General features: G+C 45.1%; 1 protein-coding gene across 4 annotated transcripts in view; it reads left to right on the plus strand.

The window, feature by feature from the left end:
• The window catches only part of SATB2 (SATB homeobox 2), a 133,262-nt gene that overhangs the window by 87,727 nt on the left and 24,108 nt on the right, over nucleotides 1-21,427 (plus strand). For all 4 annotated transcript variants that reach the window (XR_008577695.1, XR_008577696.1, XM_054830458.1 and 1 more), the window contains exons 8-10: nucleotides 4,430-4,642; nucleotides 9,342-9,497; nucleotides 20,626-20,823. Coding sequence is in view for 2 of the 4 variants with exons in the window: in XM_054830458.1 (XP_054686433.1) it covers nucleotides 4,430-4,642; nucleotides 9,342-9,497; nucleotides 20,626-20,823 (567 nt within the window). In the remaining 2 variants the exon portion in view is untranslated. The remainder of the gene's footprint in view (nucleotides 1-4,429; nucleotides 4,643-9,341; nucleotides 9,498-20,625; nucleotides 20,824-21,427) is intronic.

Raw genomic sequence — 21,427 nt, forward strand, 5'->3', positions numbered from 1 at the left:
GCCTTGACCAGCGTTTCGATTGTCCAAAACCTGTTTTGAACCTTAGTGCCTGCTCTCATAGACACATTGCTTAGGTCTGTATGAGGGGGAGCACAGCTCCCATCCAAGTCATTGGACCTGACAAGCGTGAGGTCCTGGCCAGTGCTTGCGAATCTCCTCTGTCCCCAGGACATCACTGTCTGGGCTGCACTCCAGCATGACCTCCTCACCCCCATCCAGATTGCTGTTGAAAAGCTCTGGTTGCAAAACTGTCCTGCGTTCGATCACTGATAGTGCAGTCTGCTGTCCCACTGAGATCTCATTTACGCCCTTTCCAGGCTGGAGCCAGAGCCCTTTGGGAAGAAGGCAGAAAGGCTTCGCTTGTCTTCTGCAGGCTTTGGTTGAGCCTTCATGTTGGCCCCGAAGGCTGGTCAGTTGGTCCTTTGGATGTAGGAGTCAGTTTAATAACATTCGCTCTGCATTGTACCGCATCATCTTTCAGAAGTTGCTTAAAAAAAGATTTCTTGCCCATGAGGTTTGGGTTGTTTGTCCTGGAAATCCTGTAGTTAATAAAAATAAAAGAAATTAGTTCACAAATGGGGTTTCATACAATGAGTGCAAAGCAACTCAGTCCCTCCCGACAGTGACTTTTCTGGCTCGAAGGACTACATTTCAGCTAGTTTGAAAAAACACTGTCAAAATTATTCCTACCTTAAATAGATCCAATGACTTTTTTATTTTGATTGGACATCTGCTCCTTTCTCCACCACTGGTATTATTTTTTTAAAGTCAATTATGGATCCAGTGTGTAATTTTAAAAATGGTGCAAGTTCCAAGGGTAAACCAAACTGTGCCTGTGCAGAGTCCTTGTCTCGGGGTGAGCGCACACCTCGTTTGCGAGCACGGCCTGTGTGAACATTAAACTTTTCATCAGTTGCCTCTTCAGCAAAGCAACTGGTTTAAAAATGATGCACAGGAGTGGAAAAGCAAAGATGATATCAAGCTACATGTCTTAAAATGTATCCTGAGAGCTGTGTTTGGTATAGAAGATCTGTTTGGCTATTTAAAATCAGTTTGAGACTTTCTAGTCCCTGAAGATCTTATTTTAGATTTGCAGAGTTGGTTACTCTGCAAACTGCCAATTTTTAATTTTTTTAATTTTTTTATTTTTTTTTTAGTATGTGAGATGTAAGTAAGTCAGAATGAGCTAATTTAGCCAATGGAATTTTATAAAAAATGTACGAATGCTGTGGGTTTCCCTCCCTCAACCCCTCCAGCAGAAACATAATTTGCAGAAATGAAAACAGTCCCTGGTTGGCTTTAGGGTTTTCTCAAAAATAGAAACAGTAGGGTTTGTCTGGCTGGGCCAGTTTCCTCACCACACACCTGGTGTATATCACTTTAAAAAATACATTATGCCTCATTAAATTACAATTAAATGAAATCATGATCATTTGTTTTTCTGGAAGGAAGATGTTTTGCATATTGAAAGCCTAATTTGTTGCAGGTGACAAAAAGGCTGAACAGATTATTTAATATCACTTTATTTTTTATAATGTTGCTCACTGGTTAGTTTGTGTATACTTCAGTAGCTCAGAATTATATTATTGTAAACGTTATTGCTCTCAAGATACTTTATTTTATTGTCCTACCCTATCACTCGGCTATCTAGCCACTGTTGTTTACCAGCATTGTTTATCTTCAGTTGCAGGAGGACATGAGATTTTTCCCTCTGAGTCAGTTTTCTTATTATCTGCCCTGCTGTTTGCGTGGTTCCTAAGCTGCCAAAGCACTTGGAGGAGCTGCAGAAAAACCCTCTTTGCAACCAGGTTTTCTGCCTGTGGACTTGGAGCTGGGCACAGGGGAGCGGGGCAGAGATGAGACCCTCGTAGAAGCAAGAGGCGCAGGCCGGGGTTCAAAACGGCTGAAACTACCCCATGATAAGCTGTTCCTGGTGATGAATCAGAGCCTCCAAGCACGAGAGTTGGTATCTCGGGCAGTGAGATGCCTCTTAGTGCCATGACCAAGCCACTTGTACCTGTGAGCCTCTGATTTACATAGGCAGTCAATGACTGCACTGAAAAGTAATTGCTGGCATGCTTTCACATATGTTTCTGCTCTCCATTTTTGAAATTGGACCATAAATTTACCAGGCTGAGATGGGAGGGAGAAAAAACTGCCTCAGAGTCAGCTCCAGTAGCTTTTGCGTACCTTTCTTTCTACCCATACTCATAAATTTTTGAAGTTGATCTTTTCTTTAGAAAAGAGAGGTCATGTATCCTTTAAAAGACCCAGGGAATTAAGAATTTAAAGAATCTGTGGAACTGATACTTCATTTATTTACTGCATTTGGAGCATTTTCCACTGACTTTAAGAGAAAATTATAATAGGAACTTGCTGTATTGGTCTTGGGATCATTCAAGTCATTCAAGCTTCTGTAATGTCCTTTTTTGGTTAATCGCCCTCAGCCTGGCAAACTTTGGAAAGCTTTTCAAAACGTCCCTAGCTTCCCAGTCTAGACCTTTTTCACCAGCCGGCTTCTCCCTTCGATCCCATTTCTGACTGGAGGGTCCCACCATGGCTCCATTCCCAGCTCCAGTCCTTCTGGTAACTACTCCAATAATTGCAGGAAAATGTAATTGGGAATCTCTTAGCTTGATTGCGTAGATGAGGAGCTGAAAAGCTGAAGCTGTGTGCAACCTACCTTCAGGTTGTGCGTGAAGCTTGTTTTGAGCACTTCTGGTGTAAACAGTGCTGAAGTAGAGCTTTCATGTATGTGTTTTAATGTAGGTGTTTAATAGCAGATAAATGCAGATAAGTCGTTTGCTGGTCTGTTGGTTTTGTCAGGAAGTCTGGTAAATAAGATCAATATAGACTAAAAATGCTGGCATTTGGTTAATTGGCCAACTGTAGTGGCAGTGCTTTATCAAGGCTTTTTGGAGGAGACTCTCTCATGCAGAAGAAAATAAACTAAGACTAAATATTACAGGGTTTTGACTGCGTGGTTGTTTTCTAGTAACATTTTTCTTACAAGAAGGGAGTGAGCCTTGACTGTACTCATGAGGCAGCTTGCCTCGGTCGTGGCTGTAAAGTAACTGCAAAATGCTCACGTCAACAGCAACAGCTAAATTGTGTCTGGGGTCCTGCGGCATCCCTTTGCACACGGTTGCTGAATGCTGCTCCTCTCATAGCAGCAGGTCGAGGTGAGCCCTCTGAGCTCCGACTGGGATTTCATGCAGCTCCTGTGGCCAGCGTTCCTGGGAGCAGCGGTGCAGAGAGCCTCTGGGTGCTGGCCGGTGGGAAGCGGGAAGGGTATGGCACTGCTCAGGGAAACGCTGGCAGAATAGTTTTTTAAAATGATGACCACCATTTCTTACGATATGTTACAAGTAGTCTTGATGAGTAAAAATGATCCCTCTCTGCTTCTTTGCACACTGGTACATTTAAACATCTATAGTTCAGGAAATTGCTGTCACTGCTTTTTGGAGTGGAATACCCATTTGTGAAGCGTTGGATGCAAGGGGGTGCCTGGGGGAAGCTGGTGGATGGCACACGCTGTGTCCCGGTAGTTTCTGTAGGCTCTGACCCAGGCACATATGTTGTGCCTTTAACTTCTAGATAATCTGTGGAACTGTTGAGTGCGTACAGTTATGCATTAATTTAATCCCATTGGTAGATTTAAGCTTCTTTTAATGACATTTTCATCTTTCCAACTCTTTTTTTTTTTCCTTTCCTTTTTTTTTTTTTTGAAGTGCTGTGCTGTTTACCTCCCAGAATAATGGCTTTTGTAAAATCTAGATGAATACGGTGTTCATTCATGGTTGCAACGTGAAGCCTGTGGTATTTTAAAATGAGGCATGAAAGAATGGGTTAAATCCCTAAAGCTAGATTCTAAGGCTTTATTATTGATCCATTTTTCTCCTCTCAAAAATTACTGTCCAAACCAAAATGAACGGACTATAACATCAAAAAACAGCCAAACGTTTTTCTTTATAAACCTCCTGCACTGTTTAAATGTCGAAACTAAATTTACCAACCTTGGCAGATTTGTCAAAGATGAACAGGATTGCCAAGTGTTCCCAGCTTCAAGTGAAAAGAGAGAGAGATCTAACAGCTCCTAAAATATTTGCAGCAAGCACCTGGTGGTAACTGCAATTTCTCCTACCCAATGCACCTACCTTCCTATCCAGCATCTCCATACTCAGCAGCTTATTACAGTGCCAGAATAGGACAGTCCCAAAATAAACCCCAGCCCCCAGAAGACAAACACTTTCCTAAAAAATATCCCCTCTGGGAGAGCCCATGAGATTCTGCCGTAGGTTCTCAGTATTGCAACCCAGCTGGTTACAATAAACAAATTAAAAAAAAAACAACCAACAAAAAACCCCAAAAAACAACAAACCAACACATGACTGGCTTTTTTTTTTTTTTTTAATTTTTTTTGAACCAGGGCTTGTTGTCAGAGATCCTGCGTAAAGAAGAAGACCCTAGGACAGCTTCCCAGTCCCTCCTGGTAAACCTAAGGGCAATGCAGAATTTCCTCAACTTGCCTGACTCGGAGCGGGATCGTATCTACCAGGACGAGAGAGAGAGAAGTATGAACCCCAATGTGAGCATGGTGTCTTCAGCTGCCAGCAGCCCAAGCTCCTCCAGAACCCCCCAGGTAAGATGCGATCCCTTGTTACCTCTTTGTTGTGTGGATAAGTCCAGGGAAGGAGTTCTTCTCCACCCTTCCCCTGTCTGTTGCTCGCCTCGCCCAGATGAGTTGTGGAAATCCTTTTGTAAGGTTTTGGAGTGGCTGTTAAGAGACATTTAGTGGATTTCAGCAAGGCATTGTGATGATGATTCTAGCTTTAATCAATGCCATAAATGCAAGATAGTATGTAACATTAGTGCCTGAAAGAGTGCGTGTGGGCATTACATGCAGGCTGTTGATGTATGTCCACTAAATGGCTATTCTAGAATATATTCTACAAAGACGGTGCACATAACTTTTTATCTGTGTCCATTCATTCTGCAGAACACAGAGGAAATTTCTGGGCTTGCAGAGAGGCTTATATACATTGCAATAAAAAGCATGTAGTCAATGGAGGTCGACAGTGAATTAGATAGACGTTGCTAGAAATCAGTGCATTCTGTATCCTGCATAGGAAATTGCAGTCCCTGGGTTAGAGTTTTATCGAAGTAATTATTTGAAGTACAGAAAGTAGAGATGGGCAGGGTGCTGGGAAGGAAGATGATGCTTTACAGCTCCAAACCAGCTGTCATCTCATTGACTTAACTGCACATGTTTATTAACGTGCTCTTGCCGCCCACTTCCCCGGGTAGGTTGTTCCTTTGAACTAAGAAAGAACATCCACGTACTATACCGTAATAGTCATCCCCCCTTTTATCAGATGGCTTGCAGTCCCAGACATATACTTTGAAAAAGTGAGGGTCCTTGCACAGAGGTGATGATTAACTCCTGTCATGACATTTGCCAAACTTGAGTTTGAAATTTCTAACCGTGCAGACGTGACGGGTCAGTTCTAGCACTTCTCTTGATCTTTAGTAAATGGGCCCGTATAACCCTCTTGCTTCAGTGCTTTCAGTCATGTAGTCTGCAAAGTCTCGGGCTGTGTTAGCCGTGCTTATAATAGTGTTACTGAGCACTTCTCAGATTGAATTCTGTGGCCGCAGCTGCTAAAAATAAGCAAGGTGGGGGGGCGGTAGTTTTACATGTGAGCTGATCATCCTTAAGGAAGGTATGTTGATTTTGTAGAAACTGATGAGCTTATTCAGTTTAACCCTGGCATTTGGGTGCATTTCACCACAATACATGACGTAAAGAACCATTTTCACTGAAAGCAAGTGTATTCTGCCAACCCAGATTTGACACTGAATTTTTATTACATGGGAAACTCATTGTATAACTCTTTATCTTTTTTAGTTACCTATCAGTGAAAATAAAATTATAAAGGAACTATTTTAATGTTTAAGTAGTGTATCCACTTTATGCATTTATATTTATTCATGAAAGAATTAGCTTATTCCTACTTATTGCAATAGATTTCACAACTAAAATCTAGTAACAGAAGGAAATGGAGAGGTTAGATGCAATCCAGTGAGAATAAAAATTGGATCTGTTGCCCCATCTGATTCCTCTGTCGAAATACGACATTTTTCCTATGTTCTAGCCACAGCTAGAACATTATTTAAAATAATGGAAATTTTGCCTGCCTTTTTAAGAGCTGAGTGTTGCTAGAAAACCATGCTCTATAAGTATAAAGCAGCCCATCCTTGCCTTATTACAGCTTGAAGAATCCAGTAGAATATTGTGAGGTTTTTAATCAGCAAAAGCAACACACAAAGGTTTGTGTACCCAGTGCTCGCCTTGTGCCCGCTGGATAACATTCCCCCAGCCCTCGGAGGGCCAGCACCAGTCAGCACAGGTGCTGTTTTGACAACTTGGACACCTCTGCAAATGAGGCTGCTTCCCAGCTCCCGGGCAGGCAGCACGGCTACTGCGCTTCCCCATATGCCCGGTATTAGTTCTGACGAGACAAGTGCCATCCTCGCGCGCGGTGCAGTGAGTCGCGGCAGCGTCGCCTCCCCAGGCAGGTACGTTAGCTGCCCTGGAGCAGGGTGCTTTGGGGCAGCAGCGGTAGGAGCCGTGCCGTCCTTTCAGGAATCGTGTTCGGGTGCCGGAGAAGTTGATGGAATGGCATTTGGAAATGTGGTTTCCATAGATACCGATCTCCTGCGGCAATACTTCCGGGGATGATGCTTGAGCGCGCTGGGTAGGAGGAGAGCACTGGCAGATACCTGTGGAAGTGCTGGTGCTGGGCAGTCGTGCAGGCAGGTGTAAGGGCACGCGGAGTAACCTGGCTCGGCTCTCCCTCACTCTGAGCCAGCCCCGTGCCCCCCTTGCAGGGTGTCCCCGGCTCAGGACCTGCCCCGAGGTGAGGACGGCAGATTGATTGGCAAATGGGTGCGAGAGCCATGGGGAAGAGGCTCTGAGCTGTTGGGGGCTATTGCATGCACGTGGGAGGCCAGCAGTAACGGCTCTGGCACTGTGGTTGCAAACAGTTCTTTTTCTTTTTCCCCCACTGTTTGCAATGAGGCATTTCAAGAATGGCAAACTCCTTAATATCAAGACCAGTTTTGAATCTAGGCCTCTAACATAAAATACTTCAGTGACTGTGATATTTTGGTTTGGTACTTGCCCTACCTATTTCAGTGATTAAATAAAAAATGGCCCAGCTTTCAGGGTGGGTAGGGCAGGCTTTTTTCTGACGTGTGGCTGTAGAACTAGCAGTGTAGGAGACCCATGCAGGATGGAGCTGTATTTTAAATCTTTCTTTTATGTGCTAATTTTGTTCTTCCCAGGATCTCAGGCCTCTGTAACGGCCTTTGAGGCCGTGGTGACCTCGGCTGCTGTGCTAGCCAAAGGCTCCAGTGACTGGGAAGGCTTTTTTTATAGCCGTCAAAGCACTGCAGGGCCTTTGGTAAAATTAAGCTCCAATAAACGAGTCCTGACAGACTTGGACAGTCCTCTTCCTTCCCATGATCTCTTTGTTGTTTTCTTATGTTTCCCACAATTGCCCTAACTCTCATCTGTCTGTGAACACTGAATTTCAGAGCGTGGTGTCCCTGTCAGTCCACCCATTGGGCTGTACCCCAGATGTGTTCATCACCTGTGGATGGCGGGGGTTTAGCACTGGCTCCCGGGGGGTGCAGGTGGCTGCAGTCTGCCCCAGCTGCCGTCCAGCTGCCCCCGCCTGAATGCGGGGGGCCAGCCATAGCAGGAGCAGGAAAATCTTAGTCCCTTTCTACCTGGGTCCTGCCTATGACAGGCAGGGAACAAGCCCAGAGGAGCGCCTGCTGAGCTTTGGGGATAGGAAAGGGAGAAGATACAGGTTGGTTAAAGCTTTATCTGGAAGCAGTAGGAAGAATGATTAGTCTAGATTGTTGTCTTGATTGGATTTTGACTCCGTTATTAATGTGGCCTTTGGTACAAAAAAGATGTTAGGGAGAGGCAGATTTGGAGGACAGCAAAACAGGAGAAGTTCTGAAGGTTTGGTTTTGCCTAGTTAAACTTCCCATTAACAAATAGGCATTTGGGCATGTCTGTGTAGTTAAAAATTAACATTAGATGTACTCTAGCAGGCTTCAACACTGGCACAAAAACAGGAGCCAGCTGAAAAGGTTTATAATTGGACCAAATATCTGAATATCACCAGGGTTTATGGGAGGTTTGGATCTATTGGGAAGTGTCAGCTTTGCCACCTTGGTTGTTTTGTTTCCTAAGACCTTTACATCTCAAGAGAAAACAGAGATTTTATATCAGTAACCTACATATTTCCCATAAAAGGTGTAAGGGGTACAGTGATGAGCCCTGGTAATCTCTTCTCTTTGAGCTCAGGAAAGCAGATGAGATCTGTCTCTCCAAGGGGCTGCTGGTGCCCGGAGCACTCGGTGAGCATCGCACCATCCTCGCTCCCTTGCCTGCCTGTGCGTTCTGGGGACCGCCACGGCCAAGGGGCTTTAAAATAAAAGTCTTGTAGCAGCCTGCTGAACTGTATTGACAGCAGTCTTGTAGGGGTAGTCCAGCCTGGGGAAAGCACTGGCAGCGTCCGTTATTGTCCTTCATTTGTCACAGAAGCTGATGGGAAATCATTCAATTAAAAGGAGTGCAGCAGAATACACAAAATCTCAATATGAGTTTAGGAGAATGAGGGCAGCACATCAAAGGCATGCCAAAGCCCAGCTTTATGAAATGATTTTTTTTTTTTCATTTCCACTGATTTCCTAGGTGAAATTAGGTGACTGTCTGGCTAGCATAATGATGATAAGGCTGGGAAACCATACATACTCAAATGACATACGTATAGTTTTAATAAAGGATGAGGGAGACTTGAGGGAGTGCATTAAATTGAGTAATAATTTATTATTTAGAGACCTCTACCCATTTACTCATTTTTTCTGGGAGAATTGGCTCTTCCTCCAAGGTGTAGGCCACTTTTAGAGAGGGGGGAGAAGGTAGAAGCTGGTGCCTCTGCCGCAGTAGCTAGCTGGCAAAGCCAACTTCAGCGACTGCCTGCAGCCGAGCGCCCCGGCTACCTATCCTGTTGTTGAGCTCCTCAATAAACATGCTGGGAGAGGGAGAGGGGGAGAGTTGACAGGGCCTTGCATGTCCTATAGGAATGCACTGCAATTATTTCCAATCACAATTAACCTGATTAGAATAATGGACAGGAAGTGTCCCTCTGTAGCTAATGCAGTTTGGCATCAGCTGACTGAAATCCTTTGATAATTTCTGCACAGATGGCTGGGCTGAAAGCAGCACTTTTTTAATTATTATTTTCATGGTCTCTTGGTAGGCCAAAACCTCGACACCAACAACAGACCTCCCTATTAAGGCGGACGGCGCCAACGTCAACATCACAGCTGCCATTTATGACGAGATCCAACAGGAGATGAAAAGGGCCAAGGTATCTCAAGCTCTGTTTGCCAAAGTGGCTGCCAATAAAAGTCAGGTGAGTGGTAGAGGGGATTTCATTCTTGCGGGGCTTTTGGGGGTTTTGTTTTTAAAGCAAACTCTGGGGTTGGAACTAGACCCATCTCCTCCTCCCACCAATAAAAATACATCTGTTCCTACAATAATAATAATCTTCATCTCTGGGGAACCTGTCGTGTTTTTGGCTTTTGCCTGCTTAAGTGGTTTCCTTTTCCCTTTTAAAATAGGCTGAGGAAAGGATCAGCTCACAGCCAAGCTTTTTCTCTCCTTTTGTACAAGCACTCATGTCTTTTCCCACTTGCGGTATATAACTTACACCTCTGATAGTGGGACAAGGACCTTTCAAAATGATGGTATCTTTCTCATTTGGCAGGTAAAGAAGTTGTTTTCTTAAATGATTAACTGAGGGAAGGCAATGGGAAACCGCATATTAGGCAGGTGTTTCCTTTTCTTTGCATGTTGCATGTGCCGCATACGGTATTGCCATGTGAATAATTCAGATCAGATCCAATCATTCTTACAAAAAGGCATGAGAGGGCACTGCAGTGAGTTCTCCTGGATTAATTTCCACCTTGGGTGTAAAAAATAGATGTGGGCAAACCTAGGTCGGGTGAAATTCTTGAAGAGAATCCATTCATTTAAAAATTTCATCCAACTCTTTAAAAAAATATAATGTACCAGCAGGGATTTTGTGGAAAGGAGGGCAGACAGAATTTTTTGTAGGAAGGGCAGCAAGTGGATTGGAGACCGTTGGAAGGAATTGTTTACTCAGTGAAAAGGGCTGCTTCTGATCCTGGATGAAATTACTCCATTGTGCTAGGAGAGGGCATCAATATGCACACAAAAATGCACAAATGTGTCTGTGACAATGAGAGAGTGGGACAGAAGTGTCTAGATGCATGCACTCTGCAAAATACATGCTTTCTTTTCCTCTGTGCAGGGAAACAACATTGCAGTCATTAAAGTAGATGCAAAATAAGAGGTTGAAAGGCATATAAACAAAGCATCAAAGGCTATCAAAGCACATGGGAGAGCCTTGTCCTTGTTATAAGTATTTGTGCCCTGACACATGGAGGTCTGATTCATTTTTCCTTCTTCATTTAATCATTAATTTTCTTTGCCTTTTGCTTTCTCTTGTCAGGGTACAGAGGTTACAGTCCAGAACCCCTCTACCCCCCAACAAAATCCCAGGCACAGTATGAAATACATAAAAGGAAAATACCATGGAACCCTCTTAAACTGTTAAATGCATAAAAATCTCATGTACCACATGGCAAAATATAATGAGAACTGGAGCTGTTAAACGAATAAAGCTGTTAAAAGCATAATGCCACTTGGCACAACTACTGTGCATTTAACGGTTTTCCACTGTGTAATAAATGACATATGTGGTAAACGTGCAGTAAATATAAAAACTGCACAATTGATTTTGCAAACGTGCCCCTTATTCTTTACTCCATGCAGATATCAAAGTTCCACCCAGAATCCGGACTGGACAGCTTTTAATAAGGAGTGTTTAACACAGACTGAATGCCAGCCTCTCTGAGGTTTGGCTTAAAATTGCCTGCAAGCTTCCTGTCATTATACCCAGAGGCTTCTTGAAATAGAGAGGGACTGAACCACCCAACAATAATTTGGGTGGCTCACCAGCTTTGGCCTGTGCCAGCTTGAGCGCGCTTCTCTGGCAGCATTGCACACCAGCACCAAAACAAAAATAAGCTCCTTAGTCTTTCACGTGGAAAAAGAACAGGGCAGATTCTGAAAGCCAGATGCAAAAGGTTAAGAACAGGATCCACAAATGGTATTGTTTAAAGCAAAGTTACTGCACAGAAAGGTTTTGTTTCTTCAGCAGCAGCGAATAAAGAAGTGTTTCTGAGGCTGATGTTTCTTTGTTTCACAGCCTTGCCAAAGCAATACTGGCTCCCTGGGATGACCCAGCGTTCGCCATGCTGAGATGTCATAGTGCTCTGCTGGAGCATGAAAGTGGCTTATGGGGGCACTGGAAAGCAGGGACAGAGAAGCCGTAGCCAAGAACTGTAGCAGTACAGGGCCTCCCCCTGCCCCAGGCCCACCTGCGTGCCTGCCCCCAGCCCGGCTTGGTGTGCCTGTGGCGTGCCGCCACTGCCTGGGGTGCCCCGTGACCAGGAGGAGTGCCAAAAGCAAGGACACAGCTGCTTGCGTAGGGGAGAGCCGCCGGCATGGTGGGATGGTCAGCGTGTTGCCTTAGGTCTAGCTTGTGTAAAAGCTAGCGGTGGGGCTTTCCCAGCGTTTTATGCAGGCCAGTTGTGCCATTCGTGGGCACTTCTGGTGAAGATGCTGCTGATTTCAGCAAGCTGAGTTACACGGTGGGAAGCACTCATTGAAAACTGCCCATGTTTGCAGAAGAGAGAGTTTGAAAGAGGGGAAAAAAGAGCTAGTCTGAGGGTTTGCTTGGACTCTCCGCCAAGGTTTGTTCACTTGCTGTTCTCCACAGGCCTGGCTTGTGTTGCGTTGGCTTCCTCTATTATTCCCTCACCCCAGACTACTGAGAGGCTTCCAGTTTGCTAACAAGGCATGTGTTATGTTGGGCGCTGCTGTTCTGTCAACAGCAATCCACGGTGCTGTGAGATCTTCACAGTTTTAGCAGCCAGTGAATCTCCGACAGGGCTGTTTTGACATTTTATACACAGGGCTGTATGTCATGTACCCGAGAGAGCATCCAGAGCCAATGGAGGCCTCATTTCGTCTTCTGTCTTCATACAGGAAGAGTGGTACCCACTGAGAGCAGTTATTGCAAGCGGCATCATCTACTGGTGGAGTTAATTGACCTCTAATTTAACAAGTAGCCATCTTTATTCTTAAGTCATGGCAGAGTCTCAGTTCAGCAACTAAAGGGAAGGGCAGCTGCTAGAAACTGAGGTTACAAATCACAGAGCTCACAAGTCAACATAAATGCAAGGAACGTGGCCTCACGGAGGTACCAAGGTAGCGTAGTGAGACTTCTTTAAGGGAATCTACCTTCGTGAAGATCTCAAGCCATTCATTTTAGACATTGACTTATTCATCACTTACTTTAATATGCATTTTATTCCTTGCAACTTATATCTAGACATTTTTAGTCTTGTTTGTGAAGTGCTGTGCATCCCTTTGTATTTTTGAAGGCAGCAGGAGCTGAGGGGCTCAGTGTCCTCCAAACACAGCCTCCAAAGCTGTCATCCTGTTTCAGTTGCCAGCTGTTAGTGATGTACCCGCTGGAGAGCATGCTTCTCTGGGGATGCCGCCTGCCAGTGCCCTTTGTCCTTTCAATGGCTAAACCTGGGAACTGCATTACCACATTGGGAGTGTTTCTGAGTGTGGCTGGAACACCAGGATTTGGTTTCCAATCTGTGCTTTGGGCTTTCCTGGTTATAGTTGAATCACAAGGAGATGGGTTTCCAGTGTGCCATTTTGGAGTAGTTCGGATGGCCTGTGTGTCTCCAGAGCTGGGCAGTGGGACAGGCAGAGACTTAGACCTTGGGCTGCTGCAGGTTTGGACTGTTGGTCGTGAAAGCTGGCTTCTGTGTCCAGTTCTGCCGCTGCTCTACAGTACGACTTCAGGAAAACCATTTCCCCCGCGACCATGTGTCAACGCTTCTGTAATGCTGTGCAGCAGCATCACCCCTCTGACGTCTGCTAGTGACAGTCCTAGCAGAGGCTGTTTTGTTCATAGTTGTGCAACATAAGTTTAGGAATATAGTTCTGTTCATAATAAACAGTCACTATCAAAATAAATAGTGGGCATAGCTGGCTGGAGCCCCTGTTGGCAGTCTGAGGGAGGGCAAAGTTTGTATGAACATGGAGACCGAACTTCCCATAGTTCTCCCAGGGCAAGAGATTCTCCTTAATCAGGCTGGGGCGGTGTGGGGAAGTGGGGTACGTGCTGCTGGGGATCTGCCCCAGGCAGGGTAAATGGAAGGGTTTGACCTTCACCAGTCCAGTGAAAACAAAAAGTAAACCCTTGAAACTGAAATTCTTCCTCAAGGGACTGGAATTTGTTCCAGTTGCACCACAGTAAAACAAGAGAGACTCCATGGAGCAGTGTTTGAAAAAAACATTAAGCTGGCAAAGCTCAGTCTCTGGTTCATATCTTTGCCCTGTTTAAAAAAGAACAAACGAAAAATAAATTTGACTGCGGGGGGAGGGGGGAGGCTGGGAGCAGAAACACCCTTCAGTTGAGGTCCTTCAGGTTAAGAGAAATGTAGGACTATGGATGGAAATCATACGACAGTTACTTGCCTTTCCTCTGACTTTTCACGTTCGTGTTGAGACCCCTGCCTCATTGCTAGGATCGTCTGGGAGCCTCTTCTCTGCGCAGGGCGGGTGTTAGCCCCGCAGTAGGAGCCCACGCTAGATGGGTCTCAGCACCGTGCCCACCTGCCCATGCCCTCACCTCCCGCTCATGCTCTGAGAAGAAAATAGAGGTCCTGCGAGAGGGATGAGCAGTGTCGCTCTGGGGCAGGGTTAGCTCTAGAAACCCTTTATTTTGTCCTTTCCTTTCTTTCCCTCCCAGCTTATATTCCCTTGTATTCATTTGATAGGACGGCATGCCTTCTCTCCCCCTTTTAGCTTATAATAGGTATTTTCTGTGCCCTTAAACTAATTAGCTTCCAGTGATGATGAACAACAGCTAGAAAAAACAGCTGGTGGTAAAGATGCGTAGCGTATATAGTGTATGCATATAGGGCACTTCTTAGTGTTGCAGCATCTCGCTGCCTTTATGATGATGTGAATCTCTACAGCTGGGGCATATCTGTTGTGCTGATATTTCAACGTTCTTGTTACATATGGAGGAAATACAGAAAGACATTTCTCTCCTTGACTGAACTTAAAATTTCTTCGAAGTACCTTTGGACATTAGCTTCTTTTTTACAGACTTCTGTAGGCAGTCACAGTGTGACTGCCACCCAGGACAGGATCTGCAGCAGTGCGTTAGGCTCTCAGCAGCTGAGCGAAGCAGGGACAGTTGCGGAGCTGGGGCTTTGCTCAGGAAGTCCTTGGCAGACCTGGGAGCTGATGGCGGGCTGCTTGCCCTAACCACAAGCCCACACTTCCTCTCCAGCGTGGGGAGAAGCTAGTTTGAACTTGGCACGCTGGAAATATCCTCAGTGCACAACATCCTTCCCTCTGAGGCCAAGAGCTGTAAGCAGACTTGGTGTTCCCATGAATCTAAGATACGTCAGGGCTCATGTACCTCATTCTTTTTTTTTTTATTGTTTTGGGTTTTATAAGGCTAGTGAGAAACTGTACCTCATGAAAGTGCTTTGCATTTTGCCTTAAAATTTAGGGGGAGGAAAAGTACCAACCGTTTCAGAAAATCCAGGCTATTGAGTGATTAACCTTGAACTGTATCAAAATGCTCCAAGTAAAGCTGCTCAGGTTCCGTCCCCCTCCCCCGGCCCTCATCAAGAATTCATTGAAGCCATGACAGAACTCTCCATTACAGTTAGTCTTTTATCCATTTCAGCTTTCTTGATTAGGTTATCTTGAATCATTAGGGGGTTTATTTATTTTAATAGACACTTATTGGATTCATGGAAAGAGAGTTTGGCGACTAAGGAACAAGAGCTGAATATTATCTGGCTCATTTCGCACTGCAGAGTCCCAAACTGAGCGGAGGGCAGAGAGGCTGAGGAAGTTTGTCCAGAGGACCCCTGTAATCCCATGTAGAAGGGAGCTTTCTCTGGGGAACGCAGCATTTCTTTCCTAATCTTTCAAGACTTGCGTCGATCATTGCTGCTTTTTTTCCTTTTGTCACATATGTTGACATTTTCTGCACTGATGATGTGGGTGAGGAAATGGCCTTTTACTTTTATTTTTGAGATTTATTCCTGAATCACTCTTACTAAAAACTCTTCATTTGCCTACTCATGCTTTCACTGGAGATCCTAGAAAATGTCAGCACAGAAAACTAGCTGTATTATTATTATTAATTTCAGTGTGAGCGCAGGGAAGCACGAGGTCAGTTTAATTGCAGTTTTATCCAGGCTTGAAGCGCCCGGTGGTCCAGCCCGAGCAGGAAGGCTGCCTATCACTAAGTCACCGTGGACACCCAGCTACCACCTCCTGCGGTGGCTTTCAGTAGCGACACTGCTCGAAGCCTGAGCGTTGGCCTGTAGCCCCAGCATAACTCAGCCTGAACTCTTCCCACATGCCTTCTCATCCTTTAATCAGAAATTTGGTCCTCAGCTGACTTGCAAGTCAGCAGATCTGCAGGAAGCAGTTATGGGAGTCGGGATATTTGTGCATGCCTTCACTGAGCACTAGAAAACCTGACCTGATTGTGGTCTGGTACCTCCTGGCTGCTGGAGCAGCCTCCCCTGCTCCAGGTTAAGTCTAGCAAAAGTGAGAGGGTGAAGGTGCTAAGAAGGATTCAGGAATAAGTGACAGAGAATATGGCTCACGATTGCTGCATCAGCTAACTGTCCCTCAAGGGGGTTTGAGTACGCCAAGGCTAATGCTTTGGTGTAGTAAGCACACTGTTTCTTTAACAGCATAAAAGCACAATGGGAATGGCTGGCTTCCTGCAGATTTTTGTTGTTGTTTGCTTAGCTATGTGGAAATGTATTTGATTAGGAGACAGAGAGAGAGGTTAAAAATAGGACATTAATATGATATTATTTGTTTTATCAAATAAAATGCTTAGAAAATGTTTATCTTGTCTCTTGAGAACAACAAAAATAGAGGCCAGCACTTCTCTGCAGCTCTCCTTAATGAGCTAAATTGGGCTGCATTCTCGATGCCTCTAGAAGTTTTGGGGTGAAATGAAGGAAGTTCTGAGCAGAATTCCTTGTAACCACAAGCACTGGGTGTGCCTGACTGTAGAGCCAAAAGCATCCTTTAATTGTGCTGTTTTTCCTCCTCTTGTTTTTAATGGAAGACATTCCCATTTGAGAACCTTAGAAGCTGGCATTAAGGGCCAGATTCTGCCACCCGTCTTGACACTGGTGCATATCAAACTCTCCTGGTAACTCTGTGGCAGTCAAGGGGGCTGTTTGTGCAGTGGAGCAAGAGTTAATGACGTGCAGAGGAGGCAGGGTCAGAAGCACAGCGTATCGCAGATCTTGGGGAGGATGTGTTATTTGTTAGGATTTCGGAATACGTTCACAAAAGTTGGATTTACTCGTAATGCAGTGAGCTCAGATGTTGTGGATGAGTGGGGGAAAAGGTGGTGAAATAGCATCTCCTTCTTCACTTTTCCTTCTTCATGCCAATAAATGTAGCTATAGATGAAAATTCACTGTGAATGGCTGTAGCTCCAAGAATTTCTGTATGTTAGCATTTCTTAAATGAAATAATTCTCCTGGAAAGCTCTGTGTAACATACACAGACCCAAAGAAATAAATAAGAGAAAATAAAAAAAATTGCAACCAAAAAACCCCAAGTTGAGATTTTTAACAGAAAAAGGAGATTTGCATATTAATAATTCATGAGTTCTCATTGAACATGCACGAAGAAACGGTGCTATTCAATAGAGAATACTGTCATCTGTCACTGTTTTATTTGACATTTACACTTTTTTTTTTTTTTTTGCCTGGTACTGCAAAACTTTCTTGGATGGCGTGCTAAGATTATTTAAATAAATAATTAAAAAAATCCGATGCAGGCTTTTCATCTGTGCATGGGGAAGGCGGTTACTCGCAATCATAAAGAATGTGTGAGTAAGCTGCAGTGCTGTGTTTTCTCACGTATTAGCCGAAGCTATCGCCTAATAAGCAGCCCCATAGATGGATAGATAGGGTCTTGAATGGATAGGCAAAAGGATGAATGCTTGAATAAATAAAGGGAAGGATAGGAAAAGAGCAATGAAAGGACAGATCTGGTGCAGATAAGTGTACACATGCACGCAGTGGGTACGCATGTGTATGTGTGGGGGTGAGCGAATGATGGCTGTTGTGAAGAAAGCTGCCACAAATACATTGCCGTTGCGGATGCAAAAATAAATATTTATAAATGGTGTTGGGGGAGATCCAGTCCCGCACAACGTGAGAGAAGACAGGGCGTTTAGCACAATGACAATTCAGAGTTAGGCGCACCTTGCAATTTCTTGCTAATATTAGGCTCATGAAAATCTTTCTGCTCTGTAGGTTAGTTATTATTTATAAAAATCACAGAACCAGCTGATACATTCATAAGCTAATTATTGTAGCAGCTGGGTACACATGGTGCAATATGTCTGAGGCTGTGAAGTATCACAGATTTCTTGGGGCCTGCTGTGGTGGGGGTGTGCTGTTGAAGGCTAGATCCCTTAATCTGATCAGCCAAGCAAATACTTTGTGGGGAAACTGGATTAATATCTCTCTAAATACCACGGATGTGCTTCACCTTCAGAACCAGGCTCCTTTAAACGTGCCATTAGCTTATCTCCTTTGGGGAATGGAGAAGTTCTCAGGTGTCCTCAGGATGGCGGGGTCTTTGCCTGGTGCCTCCCTTTGCCAGAAATTAATTTGGTTTGCTCATGTCTGCACACATGGTCACACTGCAGTCTAATCTTTTCCCTAATAGCTCCAAGGTCAGGACCTTGCATGTTGCCAGGCAAATTGAGCACTATCCTTCTTAAAGACTAATGGCAGCGAGTGCCTAGTCCATAATGAGACCTGTAGTGTTGCTCTAAGTGATTGTAATGAGTGCTGATTATAACGGGACAGATAAATCAAAATGCAGCAGTCACCATTGGGCTAGCCGGTCCAACTTTGGGAAGGGGAGGTGGCCCCACCAAACTGTCCCCAGGCTCCGGCGGAGCCGGGCACCGTGCAGCACCCCGCAGCCTTTGGGAGAGCCCCAGGAGCTCTCCTCCCGCGGGGGCTGCCCCAAGCGGGGCTCCAGCTCCACCAGGTGCAGGGTTTTGTGTACGTTTTCTGTTAAATGATTGGTCTCCGTGCTGCAGCATCCCTCGGGAGATGTTAAACATACCTGCTTGAAACATTTGAAAGAGTTCAGTTGGAGACTTACCCAGATCACTGGAAACAGGGAGAAACGGAAATTTGTTTTTTCCACAGATGTTTATTTTCCATTTCAAAAATTATTTCCTTTGTATGGAGGAACCCCTGAGAAAACACTGTGGAGCTGAGAGATTTTCTTCCTGTCTTTGCTCTAAAAGAGAGAAAGTTTTGGGGGATTTCTAAGCGGAGGAAAGGGAAAGAGGAGAACTGAGGGCAAGGGATGTGGCCAAACGACATTATGCAGACATCACCTGGCTGAGAGATTACTCAAATACCAGTCAAAATACTTTGAAAATATAATACAGAAATTTTTTTCCCTAAGTAAATGATTAGATATCTTGTTTTCATCCTTGCCTCCCCCCCCCACCCCAACCCTCCTAGTTTATTGCAAGAAAAGATCAGGTCTGCACAAATGTGGCCTCTCACTTGTAAAAACAAGGCAGTGTTGTGTTACAGATTAGTTTATAAATCCCTGGTGGCTTCACAGTTCAGTGCCTACAGCTGCTGCAGATGGGCCTGGGTTTTTGTCTCTTCGCTGTGCTGCAGCCGGCAGTTGAAGGAGAAAATGGAATGATCAGGTTATTAACATGTAGGCCGTGAGGAAGAGGCTGCACAATGAGAACAGCTGGTGTTGCTGTCTTGGCTGATGCAGCGGAGATAATCAAATCTTGCCTTTTTTGGGGGGGTGAAGGCAGAAGACAGTGGAGAGTAAGACAAACAACGGCTTATGATATTATATACGGGGTTTAGAGTGCACGGTAGAAGTTGTCAATGGCTTACAAGTTGTTACACAAAAAAGCAATACCAAAAACCCCACGTGGGCTGGTAATGAACCTGGCTGTTCAGCTTGCTCTAGTCGCTGTTTGGAAAAATACAGTTTTGGCTACTTCTTGTACCGAACATTTTTAACATTAATCAAGCTATCTTTTAGGTATTGCAAGGTGCCTGTCAAAATGGTGTCAAAATGCTGAGTTGTAGCTCGAAAATGATGGGTTATAAAGCTACTAGGTAAAATATTTTGACAGGAGTCAGTAAGGCGCGTTGACAGCATCCTCAGCATTATCTTCTCGTATTCTGTCATTTGCATTACGTCTCCTTGTGCGCAGGCACAGGAGGGGAGCCGCTGTCCCCAGCCCCAAGTGGACCCGGGTGCTGGCAGGCAGGACGGGGCTGGCTGTCCCCCCCAGGCAGGTGTCGCAACAGCCACCGTAGTCCCTGGTTAATCTGCTGGGGATGCCGGGTCACCACCACACCTGCTCAACGCACCGGGGCTGTCCTCAACAGCTATTGCCATCGTGCTCCCTGCTTGGCTTTGTGGTTTTAGGGTGGTTTCTTCCTCCTGAAGCACCGGTGCTTTCCCCTCCAGCGGTGTGAGCTCTCAGCCCCTGTGGAGAGGTCCTGCAGGATTTCCTACAGTGGTAACTTTTTGAAGGCGTTTCAAACTAACCTTAAAACAATATAGCAGGAATAAAATCTACTATTATGATTTGTAGCTGGGTTTAGAATTACCTCCACCTAGTATCTTGATCTCTCTAGTAACTTCTGCAGGACCCTGTTTGCTGCTTTCGTGCTGAGTACTAGAGGATTCCCTTTCTGTGAGGCTGCGTCTTCTACGTGGCCATCTGATTATTTAAAGCTGTCAAATTTTAGTGGGGTTCAGAGCTGGGAGAGTCAATGCAACATGATGACAGCAAATCAGAGATCTTTACTGGATGGTATCTTCTTCTAAAATTTTCAGTAGTTGTTGAATTTCTGGTCCTGCAGCTGCAACCCTTAGCATGAGGTTGTTGGCAAGTCTCAGGAGTTACGTCTCCTTTTCCCTTGCTTGGATGAAGAAATAAAGGGGCTCTGAACGGAAGTGGAGGTGCACCTTTATTTCAACTCTGGTTTTCTATAGGAAAAATATTTATATCAGAGCATTTTAAACATGGTATGATTATGATGGGGGCAAGATGCTGTGCTTCCTGGTTCCTGTTAAGCACTGCTGGTTGTGTCTGTTTCTCCAACTTGCAGGAAATATAATGCATCAAGGATTTGTTGAGACCAGAGGGCAGCTGAGGGTAGGGGATGTTCTGTGTGAAACGAGTCCAGCAAAACCTGGAGCACAGAGCTTTAAGTCTAGCTGAGCTTCCACTCACATCTGGTTCCTCGGTGCTCTGTGAATTAATTGTGCTGACCCTACCATTGCAGGGCTGGCTGTGTGAGCTGCTTCGCTGGAAAGAAAACCCAAGTCCGGAAAACCGCACCCTTTGGGAGAACCTCTGCACCATCCGCCGCTTCCTGAACCTTCCCCAGCATGAGAGGGATGTGATCTATGAGGAAGAGTCCAGACATCACCACAGTGAGCGTATGCAGCATGTTGTCCAGCTCACTCCTGAGCCCGTGCAGGTCAGAGTGCCAACTTCCTTCTCAGGGTGCCTGTGGGGGAGAACAGCTGTCAGAGGTTGGGGGAAGCAACTGGTTCCAGCTTTCTTCTGCTTTGCAGGTTGAGACACACCAGTTTTCATCTGTCTGTAGGGCCACATGCAAGCCACAGCTCTCAGGTTCAGAGCTCCGTGTGTGTATGTTGCAGCATATGTGTGAGTGTGTGCAGGTTTGTGTTGATGGTTGAAGAGGAGTGTGACAATCCATGCCACCGATAACAGCAAGGTCAGCAGTAGTGATATTATGGAGCTCCCCTGGTGTCAGTATTTGTGTTGTGGCTGAAACACAATTTAACTGTCCAAAGCTGCCAACATTTAGAGGAGTACAAATGTGTTCCTCTGCAACAGCAAGGTTGTATGGTTATTTAGGAAGCAGAGCAGGAGTGGAGAATTGGTCACAGAATCAGAGCACCACAGATACCCACTTTCTAACAGTGGCCAATGGGCAACTGCAGCCATACATTTGCTTTTGGTCGAAGGAGCCAGATAACACTTCAGGAAAAGTAGGAGGGTAGAAGAGGAAGTTTGTCCATGGGTAGCACGAGGGTTTTGAAAAGTGTAACATGGAG

Source organism: Grus americana, chromosome 6 (assembly GCF_028858705.1).
Source record: "Grus americana isolate bGruAme1 chromosome 6, bGruAme1.mat, whole genome shotgun sequence".
Classification (NCBI taxonomy): domain Eukaryota; kingdom Metazoa; phylum Chordata; class Aves; order Gruiformes; family Gruidae; genus Grus; species Grus americana.